Source organism: Poromitra crassiceps (assembly GCF_964638095.1).
Source record: "Poromitra crassiceps genome assembly, chromosome: 17".
Lineage (NCBI taxonomy): Eukaryota > Metazoa > Chordata > Actinopteri > Beryciformes > Melamphaidae > Poromitra > Poromitra crassiceps.
The window spans coordinates 36,452,891-36,472,876 of NC_139635.1; the positions used below are offsets into that span (position 1 = coordinate 36,452,891).

Genomic DNA, 19,986 nt, shown 5'->3' on the forward strand with positions numbered 1-19,986 from the left:
GTGGGAGGGTCAAGGGTAACGATATACATTATTGAGGACCATGCTGCAAAGGCTCAACTCATCTAAAATATCACAGAGGGAATCAACCATCTTTGATAGACACCAAAACTTTGTCCTGTCATAGTTATGGGGGAGACGCTCTGCCCCTGCTGCTCTAAAAAGCAAAACGCTAATTCCATTATTGACTGTAAACAGTTACAAACAGTTCGGCTGACTGGGCTGGGAGTGTTTTCTATGTGGAGAAGTGTTCTGAAGTGCTTTAGAAATCACAGCCTTCCTGCTCCAAGACGACGGCGCTAGTTCAACATCTGACCGCTAAAAGAAACAAACGAAAAGAAAGACTCACCCTGGTCACACCAGTCGACTGATAATACGCTATATTTATATTGCACTCGCACAAGATGTTAGTATTCTCATGCTGGGGTTACAGTCACAACAAGCTCTTTGTAAATGCATTGGTGTTCACAAGGGGGGGGGGGCAGGTGTGGTGATGAGAGAATGTGGGAAGTGGGGGTGGAGGGACTAAAAAGCATGGAAAACACTCTAAAAAAACTAACAAAGACTACTGTAAAACAAAACCCTACGCCCCGGACTACTAGCTTCAGTTAAATAAACCCTTCCTGGAGACGATGATGATGAAGACTGTTCAGCATTATCTTTCCCCCTAGACCCTGCTCTTCTGATTGGCTGATCAGCGGCGAGGGTCTGGCTGATCGTTTAAACCCCTTTCCGACCCCCTTTTCACGTATGCTGAACAATCTACATCTACATCTACACCTATGCAACAATGTAAAAGACAGTACAGAAATCCATCAAAATCACATTTGTTTTTTTTGTTTTTTTTTTACAACCAACGGGGCAACGTACAACTTACAAGTCCTAAATATATCATAAACAAATGATGGGTGGGAGGGCAGTCTTGGGGTAAAAAAAAAACTTTCAAAAGCGAGGCACCCTTGATGAGAAAAATCAACGTGATCAACTCGACATGGCAGGGAAGAAGCCAGGTCCTCAACGGGGTCAAGTTTACAAAAAGAAAAAAGAAACAAAGACATTGTTCCCACCAGAAAACCCAATATCCCGAGCGAAGGGGGACGCAGATCGGGGGGGGGGGATGAGTGAGTGACAGCGACCTAGCTAGGACAGGACAAGTGCCATGTGTGCTATCTGTCTAAACGCGCCCATGTGCAGAGAGAGAGAGAGATAACATCCAGTAACGACGACGTCATGAAACCACCCAGAGGTAAAAACAGCATGTTGTGCTAAAAGGTGGAAGTTTATTTGTTTGACCGGATCATTCTCTTCCTTCTTACTTTCCTTACAATACATCCTTCTTGTGAAGTCACCAATTAATGAGTATAGGTTTTTTAACTTAACGATAAAAACAATTGGCCTCCACAGGTATTTAGTTAAATACATCTACACTGTTGCACATCTTGGCATTTTTTCCATCCTCCTTTTTTTGTTTGTTTTTTGTTTGTTTTTTGTTACAGTTTTCCCCAAAATACCATACACCTCTTCAGGAAGCATGTGCAGTAGTGCCAATTTTACATCTGTACAACAAGAGCAGACGGAACAGTAGTGCTCGATGCCATCTAGTCGATTCAAAACCGTACTTTTTTTTTTCCTTAAAGAAGCATGTAAAACCTATCCAGAGAAAAGTGTGGTTAACAACCGATGATAATAATGATGATGAAATGTACAGAGGTTAGCCTAGGGTCGAGCTATTCTCATTGGTAGGATATTTTCATTATATTTTTTTGTCTTTTCAGATCTTTGCTACCGTTACATTCAGCTTGGCACAGTGCATAAGAACTACTCGCACGACGACGGATGACGACAAACTGTGCAAAACAACGAAACCGAAAGCTACACATTCGGAGTCACGTGCAGTTTCGCTTTGCCGAGGCTGCGCTCAAGACTGCGTTTGGTTCGGTGGATAACAATATCATCTTGCGTTTTTTTGTAAATTTAATTTCATTGTTTTTTTTTATATATATATATATCCAGAGAGAGAGATAAGAGGAGACAAGATGGGTGGGTTGGAGGGTGGAGAGAGGGATGGGAGGTGAGGGGGTGGAGCTGTACAGGCCAGGAATATTTATATATAGATATTTATAATTGGGGAAACTCCCTCGCCGGCCCCTAGGCAGCGCCGAGGAGCTGTTCGCTGTAATGGAATGACGGGTTGTTTTTTGGGGGTGATATCGGCTTCTTCTGTGGTTTCGTCCTTCTGTCCCACTGCGTTTCAGCTGCAGAGAGAGAAAGAGAGAGGATGGGGTGGGTGTTAATGCATGTCATACTTCCTTCTGCAGATAGTTCTACAGTACCACCATCCATCATGCGCTTAGCCAGTTTGATCACTCTGGGTCAAGCCAAAACAGTGTGTGAACGTGAAATAGGAGCTAGCCTTCATATTTTTGCAGCATAACTTTAATAGAGAAGGAAAACGTGTGTTATGCATGTCGACCATTTCTCACTAAGTTTAACAATATAAAGGCTTCTATTTAAAAAAACAAAATGAGCTCCGTCAGAGGTGAAACTCTTCTACACCTGAGAAAATATCAGGTCAGAATGTCAGGAGGTGAGGCAACGCGCTGCGGCTGGTGTGATCGCTCTCGCCTGTTAAGAAGGACGCTGAAATGAAACGGCCTCCACGCGGCGTTGCTTCAGCGCAGGATAGGCGTCTGTCTGGTGTGTTTGGGCTGTAAAGCTGGAAACATACTACAGCGTCAGCCTCGACTTGGAGCGTTGCCAAAACAGTCGCTTTCTTCAGTAAGAACTCGTCATCTCCACAAATGTATCATGGGACCGTAGAGAATCTTCAAGTTAAAGAATTGTCTCAACCCATAGAGCAGCATGGAGTCCCTCAACTGAAGTGAAAACATGAAAATCAGGTTTTCACATAGAAGCAGCGATGATCTCATGATCATGACTCATGATCTGAAACTCGGACAAGCAGGTTTTTCTGTCAATGACATGCAGTTCCTCCCACCCATTTAAGACAATCATAGTATTGCTGACAAAAGATTGACTTGCAAATATTAAACTCAGGTTTGGTTATGACACTGAGAAAGATTCACCACACGGTTTCAACTACATGACCTGAATTGTTCTATCAGCAAGGAAATGCACAGTATATACTAGGGTTGGCACGATGGACGATGGCATCGACCATCGTGATTGGCCGACTCCCCATCGACCTCTGAGCCTTCTACATCGGATCATCGGGATTAATTATAAAAATTCTGCCGTTTTAATAATAAAAATACCAAGTCCACTCACCGTGACGCGTGGCAGACGCGCCGGCGGCATTAAACGAGCGCGCCCAGTTCAGACTCAGAGAAGCCTCCCCTCCCCCTCTCTAGTGCTTCTCTGCACTGGGAGCGCTTGTTTAATGTCGCCGGGGCATCCCCCGTGCATGAGAAGTCAGTTATTTTGTTGCGAACACTTTTAAGACAAAGAAGAAACTTCACGTTCTTTCCTGTTTTCAACCCAAAGTGAGTACAAGTCTTCAACTGTGAATTTAACTCGCCTGTTTCCAAAGTGAAAGTTGAAGTCGCTCACAGCAGCAGCTTCAACGCGAGACTCAGTCTGAATGACTGATGAGTCTTGCGTTGAGGCTACAGCAGCAGCTGTGTTTCTCTCTCAACTCTCCTCTCGTCAAATTGCTCTCATTAGGTTCAAAAGCCCACGCGAATCTAACGTTATATTAGCCAGTAATTCAGTCAGTTTACTGCCAGCTAGTTAAATTCAACACACACACGTTGTTGGTGAGGACCTGTAACGTTAACGTTTTGTTATTTGCGCCGTTCAAATTGCTGGTAGTGAGAGCCACTGCTTCATTCAGTCGCCTGGCTCTGTGCTGTTAGCACAGAGGCTAATAGTAGCCTATCGAAGCCCGCTGGTCTCCGTGAAGAGCTCAGCTGTCCAGTTGTTAATGAACGCATTGCAATGAATGGCATTACCGCACCGCAGCGACTTAATAAATTATTAATTATTCCCCTCACCCCCGCCAATGACGATGCCATCGTGGATCACGATGGTTCACTGTGGAATAATCACGATGGATAATTTACTGACATCGCACAACCCTAGTATATACAGTATATATACAGTAACTTGATGTAGGTTATTCACATCAAGGACACGTAAACTGACACACATTTGACCACAGACCACAATTTGATAAGATGAATGGTGTGATTGGTTCCCTGGAAAGCGAGGGAGCATTGTGCCACTCACATCTTGTCCTTGGAGCCTCCTCCTCCCCTGATGGACACCGTCTGGCTGTTCTGGTAGAAGCCTCCTCCACTGCGGTTGACGTTGGGGTGAGTGGGGGACGCCACCGGCTGCTGCCCGGGCCGGATGGGCTTGGCTGGGGGAGGAAGGGAGAGGAGAGGAGAGTTGAGTTTCAGATGATGGTTGTCTATGGCCCAATCCCAATTCCTATCTTAACCCTCAATCTTAACCCTCAGTCTCAAAAATGCGCACTCCCGCGAAGTGCTAGTGCTGTCCCGATTCTCACTTTGTTAAGTTAAGGGTCGAGTTTGAGGGCTCTACGCCCCTCAGTTTTGAGATTTTCCACGACCACACTTGGCGGTGAGTGCGATCCCAGAATCCCTTGCATGTCATCAGCTAGATCCATTCAGATGGAAGATGGCGGCGAAAGGAGGAAAAAAGTAGCCCTACAAAGTTAAGTATTTCCTTGTTAATAGAAATGTAAAAATTACGATAACCATTGTATTAGCTTAGTTTAATGTCATTTTATGGATTTCCGTTTTGGAATCCTAACAACATTGTTGTTGCTAACGAGTGGGGGCTAGAATGACCGTGAATGACGGTCATTCTAGCCCCCACTTGTTTTGTGGTGCGTTGCATTACACGTAGGCTGTATCTTGATCAAAACAACTCAACAACGACATTACCACCGAGAATTATGGCATTTCGTAACAACGTTAACAATGTTATAATATAATAATAAAAATATGGCTTGACCAGCACGGCTACTGACTATCGATCGTTAGCAACAACAAATGTGTTAGGCTCCAAAACGGAAATCCATAAAATGACATTTAAACTAAGATAATACAATGGTTATCGTAATTTCTACATCTATATTATCAAGGAAATATTTGTAGGGGTGCTTTTTTCCTCTCCTTTTGAATTGACAGATTGGACGGAGCTTTGGCATATTGCTGCCCCCCACAGTCTGAAGACGTATCTGCCTTTAAAGAGCATGGGGCAGGTTAGAGACCCCAATCAGTCAATGTGTAGGTGAATTATGGAGGAACTTGATTTTCACATTAAGACACTTACATATACACTACAGTGACTTCTGGGGTCGTTTTATTTTTTGAACTTTTATTTTGACATCTTGGACCCCAAAACTCTGACGTCAGAGTAGGGAGTCGCCAGGCATGCCCGTCTGTCCCTCTGTCTGTCATCACTTAGGTCAGGGCTGTCAGTCACACACTATGGATGCTAACGCCGGTTTTCAGGAGGAAGAGGAGGTAGCAAATGTTTATGCACATGCATGTGATGGTCCTCAGGCTAATTTTGACAGTGAAAGAGAGCAGGAACAGCCCACAACGGACCGCGGAGAGAGAGTTGTGAAGGAGCTTGAAAGCAGCGGAGGCGGGCCGAGGTGCGGACTGTAATTCGACACACACACAAGCGAGCGGAGGCGGGCCGAGGTGCGGACTGTAATTCGATACACACACACGCACGCACGCACACACACACACACACACACACACACGCGCGCGCGCAAAAGTGACGTATGTGTCCAGCCATCTGGCCGAGAGCCGAAGTCCCGAACACAGTGAGAAAACCTCCCGAAGCTGCTGCTGCAGCGGGGTGCATATTGTCCGGCCAGCCGACCGAGAGGCATGCGAGCCGGGCACAGTTGGGGTGTGTGAGGTGGCTGGCTGTGGAGGTGGCGGTTTCTCCTCCTCCTTCTTTCTCTTTTCACAGCAGAGCGGACCCCAGGCTGCAGACAGCCCGGAGCAGAGCAGAGCAGAGCAGAGCAGAGTAGAGCAGAGCAGAGCAGAGCAGCGGTGCTGTGCGGGGAGGAAGGAGCCGCAGCCTCCCCCTCCCTCGAGTGAAGAGAGCGTATCACACAGCGTAGACACACACACACACACACACACACACACACACACACACACACACACCGAGAGAGAGAGAGAGAGAGAGAGAGAGAGAGATAGAGCGTGTCACAGCGCAGACAAGCACAGTGGGAGGGGAGAGGGAGACACGCACGCGGGAGCCACTCCCCACTGTGACGTAGCAGGCTTTTTCTTGTCAGATTAAAAGTCTATTATTTCCTTCTGAAAAAGGAAGGTGTTTTTCTCCATATTTTTTTTCAAACTTTTTTTTTTTTTTTTTTAATGATGCATTAACTTTTCAAATATACATAGGGACAAGGTTAAGTATACATTTAGCAAAGGAATTACCCTGCTCCATGCTCTTTAAGGGCTGTCCCATTTTAAAGTCGCAAGATAGCCCTTAACACTTAGTTTTGAGGGCTACTAAGATTGAGGGTTGAGCTTGAGGGTTAAGATTGAGGGTTAAGAAAAGAATTGGGATTGGGCCTATGTGCTGCTACTGCTACTACCTCATCACCGGTCTACTCACTGTATGGGTCCTTACTAGGGGTGTCACGGTACACAAAAGTCACGGTTCGGTACGTACCTCGGTTTTGGGGTCATGGTTCGGTACCAATACGGTACAACGGAGAAAGAAAGCAACAAATCCCAAATTCTGTTTTTTTTCCCTTTGAATTTTTTTGAATTCTGTGTTTTGATTTTTTACCCTCATTGTACCATCAGAAATAGTGTCTATTAAGTGGGAATGAATAAATGTCCACAATTTAATAATATCTAGGCAATCCACACAAAAAGGTTTTACTCTAGAGCAGCGATTTTCAAAGTGTGGGTTGCGCCTCCCTCTCAGATGTCTGTATTCAAGCTGTTTGACAGGGCAAAGGCATTTCCCCCCACTTTAAATCTTTATTGTACACAAGTTTGTAAACAGAGTGCATGTGGAGTAGCCTTACACACACCCACCCCTCCCCCACTGTCTGACAGACAGCGGGGTGGCTTTCACTTTCCCAAGTAGGCTAAGGTTAGTGGATGCGAGTTTTGTTTACCATAATGATTACGTTCGGTCATCATAATGGATTATTGGAACATGACAAGGAGTCATCCCCTCTTCCTCACCGCATCTTGCTTGTCATCTCACGCGATGTAAGTTGCTTGTTTACAAGTTAACAGCTTTGTCAGTATGTAACGTGTAGCCGCAACTATAAAGGACTCCTTTATAGTTGTGCATCGCGGCTACGTTACATTAGCAAGCTTACCTCATTGGCTTGATGTTGACAGAATTTACAAAACAGCTTATCACCTGAGTCATAAAAGTCATTAGGATACTGCTCTGCACTCGCTTTTTTGACGACGGTAAAGGGGGAGCAGCTGGACGCTTCAATATTGTTGTGGTTTAGTGAAGTAGCATGGAAGCTACGGCTTGTAAACACACTGAAGCGACCCCCGGTTATGTTTCCTCTCCACAAAACGTTCCATTCTATGGCCCTTGTGTTGTTTTGGTGTGTCTTCTCCTGTGGCGTTTATGGCATTCAAACAGCGTTTAGGTGCTTTATCACCACCTTCTGGATTTGACGTATTCGTCGTGTCGCTTCACGCACCGAAACGTGACGCCCATACCGTGAATTCACGGGACGAATACACGTACCGCGACACCCCTAGTCCTTACGGGTACATACAGTAGGTGTGCGTCTCTGAATCCTTCTGTGTGATTGAGTGAGTGAATTTTGGAATTGACCAGCCAGTGTGGCCTTTATCCAAAAAGCCTTGCTTCCCTGCCCTGCACAGAAACAGCTGTCGGACTAACCGATCTGAGCGGAGTGCCCCCTCCTGGCCATGTTCTTGGCGCGCACGGCCTCCTTGATGCGGTCCACCTCCTGCTGGTAGCGCTTGCGGTCGCGTGCGGCGTTCTCCTTGGCCTCCTTCAGAGCAGACTCCAGGGCCTTGACCCGCTCTGCTGTGGCCCGCAGCCGCTTCTCCAGCTTAGGAAGCTCGCAGCGCAGATCTGCATTATCACGCACCAGCTGCACACAGACAACACACACACACACACACACAGACACACACACACACACTTCTGTTTTATAACATCATTTTACTTTGGGTTTTAATCAGTTTATTAATAATAAAATATAGAAAATAACAGAATATAAGCAAGAAAACTAAAGCAAACTAACAAAATCAGCAAACGTAAAGCCTATATCAAAATGTCAGTAACAATGTAAGTCCTCAACAAGGAGTAGGAAGAAATTTAAAAAACTTTTTTAGTCCTACCCCCTTTATATATATAAAATATATATAAACCTCATTTGTGAAATTATATTCTTGCTTATATTCTATTTTCCTTTGGTTCTAGGGCTGTCACTTTTCCCCAAAAAATAAAGTTCAAACAAACTTGAATCGACATCATTCAAATTCAATTTCAAGGACCCAACATGGCGTAGTTTGAGACATGGATCATGGTTAATTACAGTTACAACACTGATCATGTTTATAATGAGAACTAGCAGGCTTTACAGAAGCTCACAGACAACAGATAAAGAGAGAGAGGCTTGAATGTGTGAACACTTCTCAACTGTTACACGTTTAGTAAAAACAATATGAAAAAGCAACATATATCAATTCAAGCACTTTCAATGTCCATCTTCAAAAAACTTTCAAGGCCTTGATTTTTTCTTTCTTTCCTTTGCAAATTCACAAACCAGCCAGTGTCTGCTGAAGGTTCCTTTCCTGTGCTTGCTCTTTTTGGGAATTGTTTTAATGGCCACATGACCTGCCAGTAAGTGCAGTGAAATCATCATGTGCTCGCTCTCGCTCACAATTGTTGGGTCTAAAATAAAGAGCTTGTTCTTTTCTTTGCCCTATTTGTAAACGTGTTATGAGTTGGTGCTGTATTAAATCAAACTGACTTGACATTGAGGAGGTGGTCCCGTGCGAACTCTGATTTACCATCTGCTGCTGGCACACTGTGTTTTCCACACAAGGATCATTATACTTGATGTGGGAATTGCTCAAATAACCCAATTTCCACTGGGTGTTTGTTGAGCTCCTACCTGTTTGTGAACCTTGGTGAGCTGCTCCAGATTGTTCTCAAGAAAGGAGATCTTCTGTTTCTGGGCAGCGCTGCCGCCCGTGTCGTCCGAGTCCATCTCAGCACTCTGCACAGGAGACAAACACAACACACGCTCTCAGACCCAACGACAAACAAGACTAACCAGTGGATTTGGATCCAATCTCCCATGATATACTGTATCTTGTGAGCGTTCCCAATTCATTCTTCCTGGTTAGCATTCAACTGCTGCCCGAGTGCCGTTTAGAAACCTCACTAAGTTCTTCTTCCAGTGTCACTGACTCTGCTCTGCTGTGTCATTTATGGAAAAACCGTGATCTAATCTATGTAACGATCAATCTCTGTATGAACTGTGACAGTCTTTTCTGTGTCAAATAAATCCCCCACTGTGTTAGTGAAGATCATTCTCACGGCCTGGCCACTAGGGGTTCCTACTTTTTTCTTGTAGAGAATGATCAGTCATTCTTGCTCATTTCATAAAGATTAGCAATATCAGAAAACGACATCAGAAAGTGATAGAATAAAATAATAAAAAATCAATAAATTCAATAAAAAATATTCAGTGACCTTTTCATACAAACATTTCGGAATCAGTTTTAAGTGCATTAGGGGTCACTACTATAGTGACGTCATTATATCACCGATAATGTGGAGGGAGTATTATTCTACGTTCTGTGATCTCATAATGTGTGGGGTGTGTATTCTACGTTCTGTAATGTGTCATCGGTGATGATGTCATCAGTGAGTGATGTCATCAGTCATGATATCATCAGTGATGTCACTCGGGCAAGTGCGATGTCATCGGTGATGAAGTCATCAGTGAGTGATGTCATGACATCAGCCCCTTTTGTGCCCATCACAAACTGCACACCTAGAACACCTAGAACCTAGAATAGCTAAAGATTACAGGGAAGCCACGCCATTATTAGACTCCGTGCCTTGTTTTTCCCTAGACTGTCAGTAGCTGAGCTCTGATAACATGCGTTACCTTTTTGACCCTGGTGGCCAAGTCCTGGACAAACAGCTTCCTCAGGTTGTGCAGAGTCTGCAGCTCCTTGGCCTGGGATGGAAAGAAGGTCGGAATGGATTCAGACATCCAACAGTTTAAACACAGAGGAACCTATTTGGCCCTTATTTGTAAAGAGACAACACTCCCTGGAGAATTACTCATGTCGATCAGATTTCCCATAAATATGAACCCAGGTTACAGCAACAACATGTCATCTCAATCTTCTGTTCTTTACGCTGTTGCCCAAAAAGTTGCCTGCCTGTATATCAGTGCCTCTACTCTCCAGTGTGTAGAGCAACTCACCACTGTCTCCTCCAGTGTGTAGAGCAACTCACCACTGTCTCCTCCAGCCCCTTCAGGTCCTGTCTGGCCTGCTCCCTCCTGTCCTGCATCACCCTGGACAACAACAACAACAACAACAACAACTCAAAACAAACAGTGCATGCCCATGTTGCGTTCAAGTGCTGTCAGTAACGTAGTAAATACGCCCATGTTGCATTCAGGTGTTGTCAGTAACACAGTAAATAACAATTCCAGCACAGGGACAGCATGATGTGAAGCCGATAACAACACAACACACTACAGTGACTGAACAATGTGATCGAGGCCGGACCGACCCGGCCCGAACATGACTTTAAATGTTTTGTCTGAGGCCAGTTTGGTCCATCGGGACCCGTCTCGGGTCAGGTAGCCCAGCTCTAGGAGGTATGGGAGTAGGGTTTTTCACAGACTAGTCAGGTAGGCCACTATCAAAACCACTAGTCAACACCGTGCATCGTAGTCCACTAATCGTTTCTCTGTGGTTTTAGGAATAAACAAAATGAATAAATGAATAAAACGCTGGCGTTTTAATGACTATGGTGTGTGTGTGTGTGTGTGTGTGTGTGTGTGTGTGTGTGTGTGTGTGTGTCTGGTGTGAGACGTACGTGAGCTCATGTAGCTTGCGGCTCTTCTCCTGGTCGGTGGATTTGAGTTTCTCGTGCTCGGCTCTCAGCCTCTCCTGCTCCAGCATGATCTTCTGGTTCAGACTGGAAATGACACAGCATCATCACAACAGTGTCTGTGTGAGTCCAGTAATGTGTGTGCTCTTTTGTTGTCATTCAAGTCACAAAGTGAAAATGACTTCTTCCCCTGGTTAGCCAATTAGCCATTTCTTAACATTCACCTATACAAAAAAATAATTTACATCCCAGAAATACTAATTATGCTACCAAGACACCATTGAAATGTCATTTTCCCAGTTATTTTAAATGTCTGCATATGTGTGTATATGTATGCATATGTATTTAATGTATGTATGTATGTATGTATACATATGTTTGTATCGTGTAACCTGACGCAAGACAGTACAGTCTTCGATCAACTCAGTTTTGTATATGCATAGCTATCTCACACAGATTGCACAGGCATTTTCTTTCGATTGTTTTTTCGTCTCTTAACAAAGCAACTGTGAGCCGAACCCTCGCCTTAATAAAGTAATGAGATGTTTTATCTGTATCTTGTTATTTGTAATGTATAAGTTGGAAGCTATTGTGCACCAGGATTTCCTTCAGGATTAATAAAGTATCTATCCGTCCGTCCGTCTCTGTGTCCATCTCTCTATCTATAACATTTCTCCATCCAGTCCTGGTGGTCAGGTGTGAGACAGAGAGGTGGTGAGGTGAGGTCTTACTCCTGCAGCTCAGTGATGAGTTTCTCCTTGTTGTCCAGCTCGTCCCTCAGGCTGCTGAGCTGCTTCTGATGGGCCTCACGGTGAGAGTGGATCTGCTTCTCCACCGCTTCCTGAACACACACACAAGAACGCACGCACACACACACACACACAAGAACGCACGCACACACACACACAGACATGAGAATAAACAGGTCACACATACAACTGAAAGCACATCACCCACAAACTGTAAGAAGTACAGTACTACTATACCATTAGGATCTTCAAATAGCTTAGATTATTATAAAAGAGTTGACAAAATCCTTTACAAAAATGCATAATAATAATAATAATCATAATCATAATAAGTGAAGGAGATCATGTTTAAATTTTAGATGTGCAAAAGGAACAAGGATCTCTGCACAGTCCATCTTGCTGCTTGTATTACTGATGAAGTCAGCTTTTATGAGCTATTAAAGATTTAGCAGCGGGGATTCTTCATACTGTGTTTAATGCTGCTTTTAGAATGTATTGTGTGTCGGCAACTTCAGGGCATCATTTCTAATGACAGTGACCTGATGTAAATGTTAGATCCCCTCAGACTGAATGACTATTTGATACATTTTGAAATGAAAATCTTGCAAAATTGAGTGTATAATAGTGTCTTTGTGGTTACAGGTAGTGCTGTGTAAGAAGGGACTGACTGAGGAACGTACCTTGACTTCATTGGCAGTCTGGATCTCACTCTCCTTCTCCATAGCATGGACTTTCTCTGTAACAAATGAACAGATGGCTCCCAGTCATTAGATGGCGCTAAACGGACAACTCTGTTCAAAGTCGACACTACGCATCATAGTGGACTAATCGTTCATCTGTGGCAGGACTCTATGAACCCACCTACAGCAAAGAGCGTGGAAGGAAAGAGACGACACTCCGGCCATTTTTGGAAACAGAATGCGCCTCGCAGTGGTCAGCTGCGGTAGCGCTGGCCCCTATAATCAGCCTCTCTAAACAGTAACTCAACGGGAGTTGAACCTCGGGTCCTTTTCATTAGGTATTTATCTTGAAAAAACTAAACAAAGAAAACGAAAAATTTTGCTTAGTTTCCACAATATGGTTGTTGTTTTACATCCCTGCACTACACCACTTCAATCAAGATTTGCAGTACGCCCAGAAAAGATGTGAATCCCCAAAGTTTAGAGTGTTCTCCCATTGAGTTACTGTTTAGAGAGGCTGATTATAGGGGCCAGCGCTGCCGCAGCTGACCACTGCGAGCCTGTGCGAGGTTCTTTTGGCGCTGTCACGCTTCCAAAAATAAAAAATGGCGGAGGCTGCTGGGCGCTGATGTTGCAATGGGGCAATATGGAGCTGTCATTTCTTTCCATAAAAGTTCTTTGCCTACAGTACCAAGTTTGGTAGCTGTAGCTCTTATAGATTCTGAGCTACAGGAGGAACACACACAGACAGACTCACACACTCACTCCTAACGAAAACATGATCTCCTCTGGCATTCACCTGGCGGAGATGCATATACATAAATTGAACATAGATTTGTTTGGTCAATCATTTTCTACATTATGCCATGTTAAATATATGTAAGGGTTAATGCACGACGAGGTGTCCATTATCCCTTTTTAAGGGACGACGTGGAGGCGTGAACCGTCCGAGGCGAAGCCGAGGATTGTTGCCTCCGCGAAGTCCCTTAAAAAGTGATAATGGACACCTCGAAGTGCATTAACCCGCTTATACCATGGTCACTTGCCAAAGAAACAAAACAAGACCATTCATTTATATTCTCATGCATTTTGCAATCAAAATCTAGTTTTCATAACCTTGAATATGAGTTGAGAACCGGCGAGACAAAATAGTCCCCTCGAGATTAGGCTATCATTAGATAAAATGGCTGCTTAGTTTCTACACCTGGCACAATTCTAGAATCAAGCTAACTAATAATTTCGCCAATCGTAGCCTATGTAACAACATACAAAATAAAACGGCAATGTCTAAGAATGCAACGCCATGTAACTGGGTCGTTTAAACTCGCATTCCAGGGAATTGCGTTAACGTCTGCGGGTCTTATAAGACGTAAATGGTGCAAGGCAGAGTGAAAACTATCTGCTTTCAGTATGTTGGAGTCCATGGTATGTTTTGTACAAGGACGTCTCTCAGTGTGTTGCTGTTAACTCCCCATTTCGTTGTTTTCTTTTTGTTGATCTCGTCTTTTTCCTCTTTGACTTGATTTGTATCAGTGATAAGAGGCAGCGCGCGCTCTCCCAGAGCGCCTGGCTGCTGGTTGCTGCAAGTTGTAAACAGAGGGTTTGACAGTTGACAGCTGAGAGCCTGGCTTCTGTCAGCTGACCAGAACAGAGCCGGCTTCTCTGAGGAGAGGGAATGTCCGAAACGAAAATCAAAATTGTAAATAAGAGTTATTTTTGATAAACTGAGCACACAGGGGTGATTTAAATAGTTACCGTACTTTGACCGACTAAATTTTTTTCTCAACTTCCAAAAGTGTCATATTAACCCTTATAGAGCTCAAACAGCTCTCTTGATACCACTGTTGAAACTATGCCGCATTGATATGAATGGTGAACAGACCATTTGGCTGAATGACTTTACCAACTGTACATTATCACTTTTTAATGGACACCCTGCAGCCAATCAGAATCGAGTATTCACCCAGACCATGGTATAAAAACAGATAATGCATTACAACTTCTCCCACTGGGAAACGCTCACTCATGTTCTCCAACCGACGAGATATGATATGAAGGGGGGGGGTTGCAACTTTGGGAAGATGATGTTCTATGTCTGTGATGTTTCTTTCTGTATTGTATTATTGTTTGTGTTGTTTCGTCTGTTTGTACTGTATTTAGTATCTGTTGTACTGCTGCAATATACCTGTGTGCTAAATGTGCATGAAATGAAAATAAAATGATCGAAAGAAAAAAAACATAAACAGAATGTGTTACTGCAGTCAAACAGTTGGTATCTCCAGCTCAGACAAGTTGCTGGGGTTTAGCGGCTCATTTGTAAACAGCCTCGCAGAGCCAACTGAGAACTCTGCTATTTCACACACCCCCAGGTCGGTCCCGCCTACATTAGTTAACCCTTTCCTGGGTGTTTTTAAGCCATTTCTGACTAGAATTTATCTTTTTTGGGGGGTGATTTTTTTTTTTATATACATATCTCCTGCGACTAGTCCACTACTTTTTAGAAGTAGGCGATGACTACTAAAATACAGTAGTTGTGAATGCCCTAGTTCAAAGTAGGTCGAATAACAAGCAGAGCAACGCTGACGATTACGCCTAAAGAATGTGAAAATTACAGCTTGTTTTGCAATCTCCAAACAGGTTGAGTGACTGCGTGTGCCTGGGGCGGCTGTTTAACCTGGAGGAAATTTGTCGAACTGCAACCTCAAGAGTGAACTCAGAGTTAGCACTGGTCTCCAGGCTGCCTCTCTGACCCCATTCACACCTGGTATTAAAATGCGATCTGTATCCGGACACATTATCCGGATAATAAACCATCCCATCTTGCCTTTGCATTTACAGCTGGTATTTTTTTTAATGCGTTCTCCTTATCGTCATTGAGATCAAATCTCACAGAGGTGAAAGAGAAGAGAAGAGGTGTAACTCTGGTGAAAATGGATAGGCTAAGAGGAGATGTTTAATGCTGCCCAAAGCAGACCTGAAAAATCAATAGCAAATGTTAAATAATCCTTATGTACATGTATGGATAGGAGATTAAAAAATCATCACTTGTGGAAGAGAGGTCTGCTTATTTTATTGATTTATTTGACCACTGATGGTGTAAGTAGCTCGTGAGTGAACTGTCTTGGTTTCTTCCCATTACATTCATGTACATTCAAGTACATTCATCTGGAGTGACACATCACAAAGCACATCTCCTATCTTTGGGGATGTGGGCTCGCTGTCCGGATTGTGTTTACATCTAGCTAAGATCTGAACACAATGTGAGCCAGACTACCTCCAGATGTGTTCAGGCAGATCTGATTACGACGCGATTACACCTTGCATTAGCATACATTTTGTCCTTATCCGGATACAGATCACATTTTAATACCAGGTGTAAACAGCAGGGTTCCTACACATTTTCAATGAAAACATTTGATACCTTTTCCAAACCTTGATTTGCTTTGAAGATGTTGTCTGGTGTTCAATATGATTTACACAGATAGACATCTTGCCCCTGCTAACTAGGTCATATCACTGTATAGCTGAAGATTGTTCTTCACAGCAACATGAGGTGATTGGCAGGGTTCCTACACGCTTTCAAACCCCCCCCCCCCATATTTTTCCAGGCAGACCCTATGTTCTTGACTGGATGTGATTTTGGTACATTAGGTATTTGATAATGCATGCTGACAGTAGCTGGGTAATAAGAGCATCGCTCTATCTGAACATTATTCTTCACATAAACACAAACTGTGGACTTAAAGTGGCTCTACAACGACATAAAAGCTAGAATTATGTGTGTATCGGACCTGAACCACAACATTTTCTTTTTGCAGAAACCGCCAAATTCCCAAACTATTCAAGACCTGCAAATGATCAAATTCATGTTTAATATTTTTTCCAGACTTCCCAGACCCGTGAAGGGAACCCTGAAACAAAGGTCTCTGTTACTCACCCTGGGCACTGATCTTGACCAGCTCCTCGTTCAGAGAGTCCACGTTCTCCTCCAGCTGCCTCTTCTTCTGCTCCACGTTCTGCAGGTACTCTGTCAGGGACTTGATCTTAGCCTCGTGCTGCACACAGGAGATACACACTGTTATGCTCAATGCTGACCTTAACGTTATGGACAGTCATGGTGGCTTCTGGCTTGGGTTGGACCGATATGAGTGTTTGAAAGCCAATACAAGTATGTCACGATTTCCTGCCAAAAATGTCCAAGAATAAAAAATTGTCCAACTGAAATTGTCATGGATTTTCTAGAGTTAAAGAGTTGAAGGCATAGTATGCATGCAGGATTTGTTGGTTGCTGCTTGTAAACACAGAGCATTGAAAGTTGCCTCCCCTCCCCCCCCCCCCCCTGGGCTCCACAAGCAAGGAAGAGGCGCTGGTGACTAAAGAGGCGCTGGTGACTAAAGAGGCGCTGGTGACTAAAGAGGCGCTGGCGACTAAAGAGGCGCTGGCGACTAAAAAGCCGCGTCATCAGAGGAATTAAATGATTGTTTCACTGCGGTTACGTTCTAAAGCACAAATAAACACCCCCACACCTCCGCACCACCCTGCGGAGCCGGGATCGGTGCCGCATTTCCTGTTTCTATTTGAATGCAGTTGGCTGTGGCTCTGCTCTGTGTGTATGTGTGTCCGTCAAACAAACACACTGACAGCACACAGCAGAGAGAGAGGGAGAAGTGAGTCACTTAAACAAAAGCACAGCAACGTAACAACCTCTCATCCCAGGTCGTCAAATACCGCCACTTTGTATCTTTGTATCTTTGTATCTTTGTATCAGTGAGTCATAGGGGTGTCACGGTACACAAAAGTCACGGTTCGGTACGTACCTCGGTTTTGGGGTCACGGTTCGGTACGAATACGGTACAACGGAGAAAGAAAGCAACAAATCCCAAATTATGTTTTTTTCCTTTGAATTTTTCTGGATTCTGTGTTTTGCTTTTTACCCTCATTTTACCATCAGAAATAGTGTTGATTAAGTGGAAATTAATAAATGTCCACTATTTAATAAGATCTAGGCACACAGGTTTGTAAACGGAGCGCATGTGTGGAGTAGCCTAATACTCCCCCCAACCCCTCCCCCACTGTCTGACAGACAGCGGGGTTGGTTTCACTTTCCCAGTAAGTACACTAACGTTATTGGATGCGAGTTTTGTTTACCATAATGATCACGTTCGGTCATCTAATGGATTATTGGAACGTGACAAGGAGTCATCCCCTCTTCCTCACCGCATCTTGCTTGTCATCCCACGCGATGTAAGTTGCTGGTTTACAAGTTAACAGCTTTGTCAGTGTTATGTAACGTTTAGCCGCAACGCGCAACTATAAAGGACTTTGTCGCGGCTACGTAACGTTACATTAGCAAGCTTACCTCGTTGGCTTGATGTTGACAGAATTTGCAAAACAGCTTATCGCCTGAGTCATAAAAGTCATTAGGATACTGCTCTGCACTTTTTTGACGACGTAAGGGGAGAGCAGCTGGACGCTTCAATATTGTTGTGATTTGTTCTGTCGGTTCTGGAGCGACCCCCGGTAATGTTTCCTCTCCACAAAACGTTTCATTCAGTGAACGCGGATTTCTATGACCCCTGTGTTGTTTTGGTGTGTCTTCTTCTGTGGCGTTTAATTAAATTAAATTCAATTCAATGGCGTTCAAACAGCGTTTAGGTGCTTTACTACCACCTTCTGGATTTGACGTATTCGTCGTGTCGCTTCGCGTACCGAACCGTGACGCCCGTACCGTGAACTCAGGGGACGAATACATGTACCGCGACAACCCTAGTGAGTCAGTCAGTGAGTGACTGAGTCAGTCAGTGAGGTGGTTTCCATGTACCTGGGAGATGCGCAGCTGGCATGCGGCCAGCTCCTTGTCGTTCTCGTCCATCTTCTTGTTGCTCTCAGACTGGCTGCTCTCCAGCTGCTTGCAGCGCTTCACCATGGTCTTCACCTCAGACTTCATCTTACTGATGTAGAGACGAGCCACCGTGAAGTCCTCATCTATCAGCCCGCTGCCACTGTCATGCTGCTGTACGCAGAGCGAGACAAGCAGGGGGAGAGAGAGACAGGCAGGGAGAGAGACACACACAGGGAGGGAGAGACAGACAGGCAGGGAGAGAGACACAGGCAGGGAGAGAGACAGGCAGGGAGAGAGACACAGGCAGAGAGGGAGAGAGACAGGCAGAGAGAGAGACACAGGCAGGGAGAGAGACAGGCAGGTAGAGAGGCAGGGAGAGAGACAGGCAGGGAGAGAGGGATAAGATGGAGGGATGGAAGGAGTGTGAGAGAGACAGAGGAAGAGGTAGAAGTGAAAGGGGGGATGTTGAAGGAGTGAGGAGATAGGGGGAGGGATTAAGTTAGCCTAGGTAAACCCAGCCACCACGTGACCTGCTCTCTCAGTTCCCAGTCACTAGCGAGAACAGGTCTGAGAGCAGGTCACGTGGGGGATGGGTTTACCCAGGCTAGGATTAAGTCACTTCATTTACAGCTCAATTTCTTTAAGTATTCAATATGATGTATGCTAAGTGGCGCAGCAATAACGCTACATCTGAAGATCATTCTTATTTACAACTTTCAAATATCATAATGTCTGAAATGATGTGGGGTGAGGACTATAGAAAATGCTTAGTCACTGGAACTGAACAAACTTTTCCATACTTTTCTGACATGTTTGTGCATTTTCCATCAAAGTCTTTTTCTACACGGAATTTTCTGCGGGTGCACGGGAAACACTAAGTCCCTCAGTGTGCTGTTGGCACAGTAACCATACCTTGATGTCGTTGCTGCCCACGGCGATGCCGATCTCGGCCAGGTCTTTGAGCAGCGATGACATCATCTCAGTCACCCTCTTCTTCTGGTGGTTGGTCATCTCCTTCAGCTTCTGCAGCTCAGAGTCCAGGGACGACAGGACAGACTGCAGGGAAGAGGAGCATATTAACAACAAATATACCAGCCAATATATCAGTAAACTGCATTCCAAATATATCCAACAGATGGCGACGCGGGGTCCCTAAAGCCGTTTGTGTGTAATGTATTGTAACATTTACTATTTTAGAATCTTTCCCACTTGCTTCATACGCCATTCATTTCATGTTTTTGGTATATTTTCATTTTGTACATATTCATACATACTGGATTCATTATATCTCTGTCTCTTAGTTATACTGTTATTTTGCACGCACTCCTCATGCTGTAATTCAGTTCCGTTTTTCCCCTTATTTTTTCATTTATACATTCTACTTCACATGTTGAAGTGTTGAAATTGCCAATTGTGTATGTTCATATTCTTATTTATATCCTATTTCTCTATGGTGTATGCTGATACCATTTTGCTCCTGCAACGACCCAATTAGTACATGACTCTCATAATATTCCAGTTGAAATTTCTAGATTTTTCCAGGCCTGTTTTAGGAACTACAGACTTATGGTTCATTGTTTAACCCATTTCA

General features: G+C 44.2%; 1 protein-coding gene across 2 annotated transcripts in view; it reads right to left on the minus strand.

Annotated features, from left to right (window-relative positions):
* Positions 1-1,529: 1,529 nt before the first annotated feature.
* The window catches only part of LOC310792057 (kinesin-1 heavy chain), a 43,209-nt gene continuing 24,752 nt past the window's right edge, over positions 1,530-19,986 (minus strand). Inside the window, exons 15-26 of one of the 2 annotated variants that reach the window (XM_083653755.1) lie at positions 19,308-19,451; positions 18,375-18,563; positions 16,491-16,608; positions 12,554-12,609; positions 11,856-11,965; positions 11,110-11,211; positions 10,519-10,579; positions 10,163-10,234; positions 9,158-9,262; positions 7,912-8,128; positions 4,246-4,378; positions 1,530-2,252 (exon numbers count right to left, since the gene is read on the minus strand). In XM_083653755.1, the coding sequence (XP_083509881.1) occupies positions 2,249-2,252; positions 4,246-4,378; positions 7,912-8,128; positions 9,158-9,262; positions 10,163-10,234; positions 10,519-10,579; positions 11,110-11,211; positions 11,856-11,965; positions 12,554-12,609; positions 16,491-16,608; positions 18,375-18,563; positions 19,308-19,451 (1,311 nt within the window). In that variant the 3' untranslated portion in view covers positions 1,530-2,248. Of the gene's footprint in view, positions 2,253-4,245; positions 4,379-7,911; positions 8,129-9,157; positions 9,263-10,162; positions 10,235-10,518; positions 10,580-11,109; positions 11,212-11,855; positions 11,966-12,553; positions 12,610-16,490; positions 16,609-18,374; positions 18,567-19,307; positions 19,452-19,986 lie in introns of both variants that reach the window. The other variant, XM_083653754.1, reaches the window with a different exon arrangement.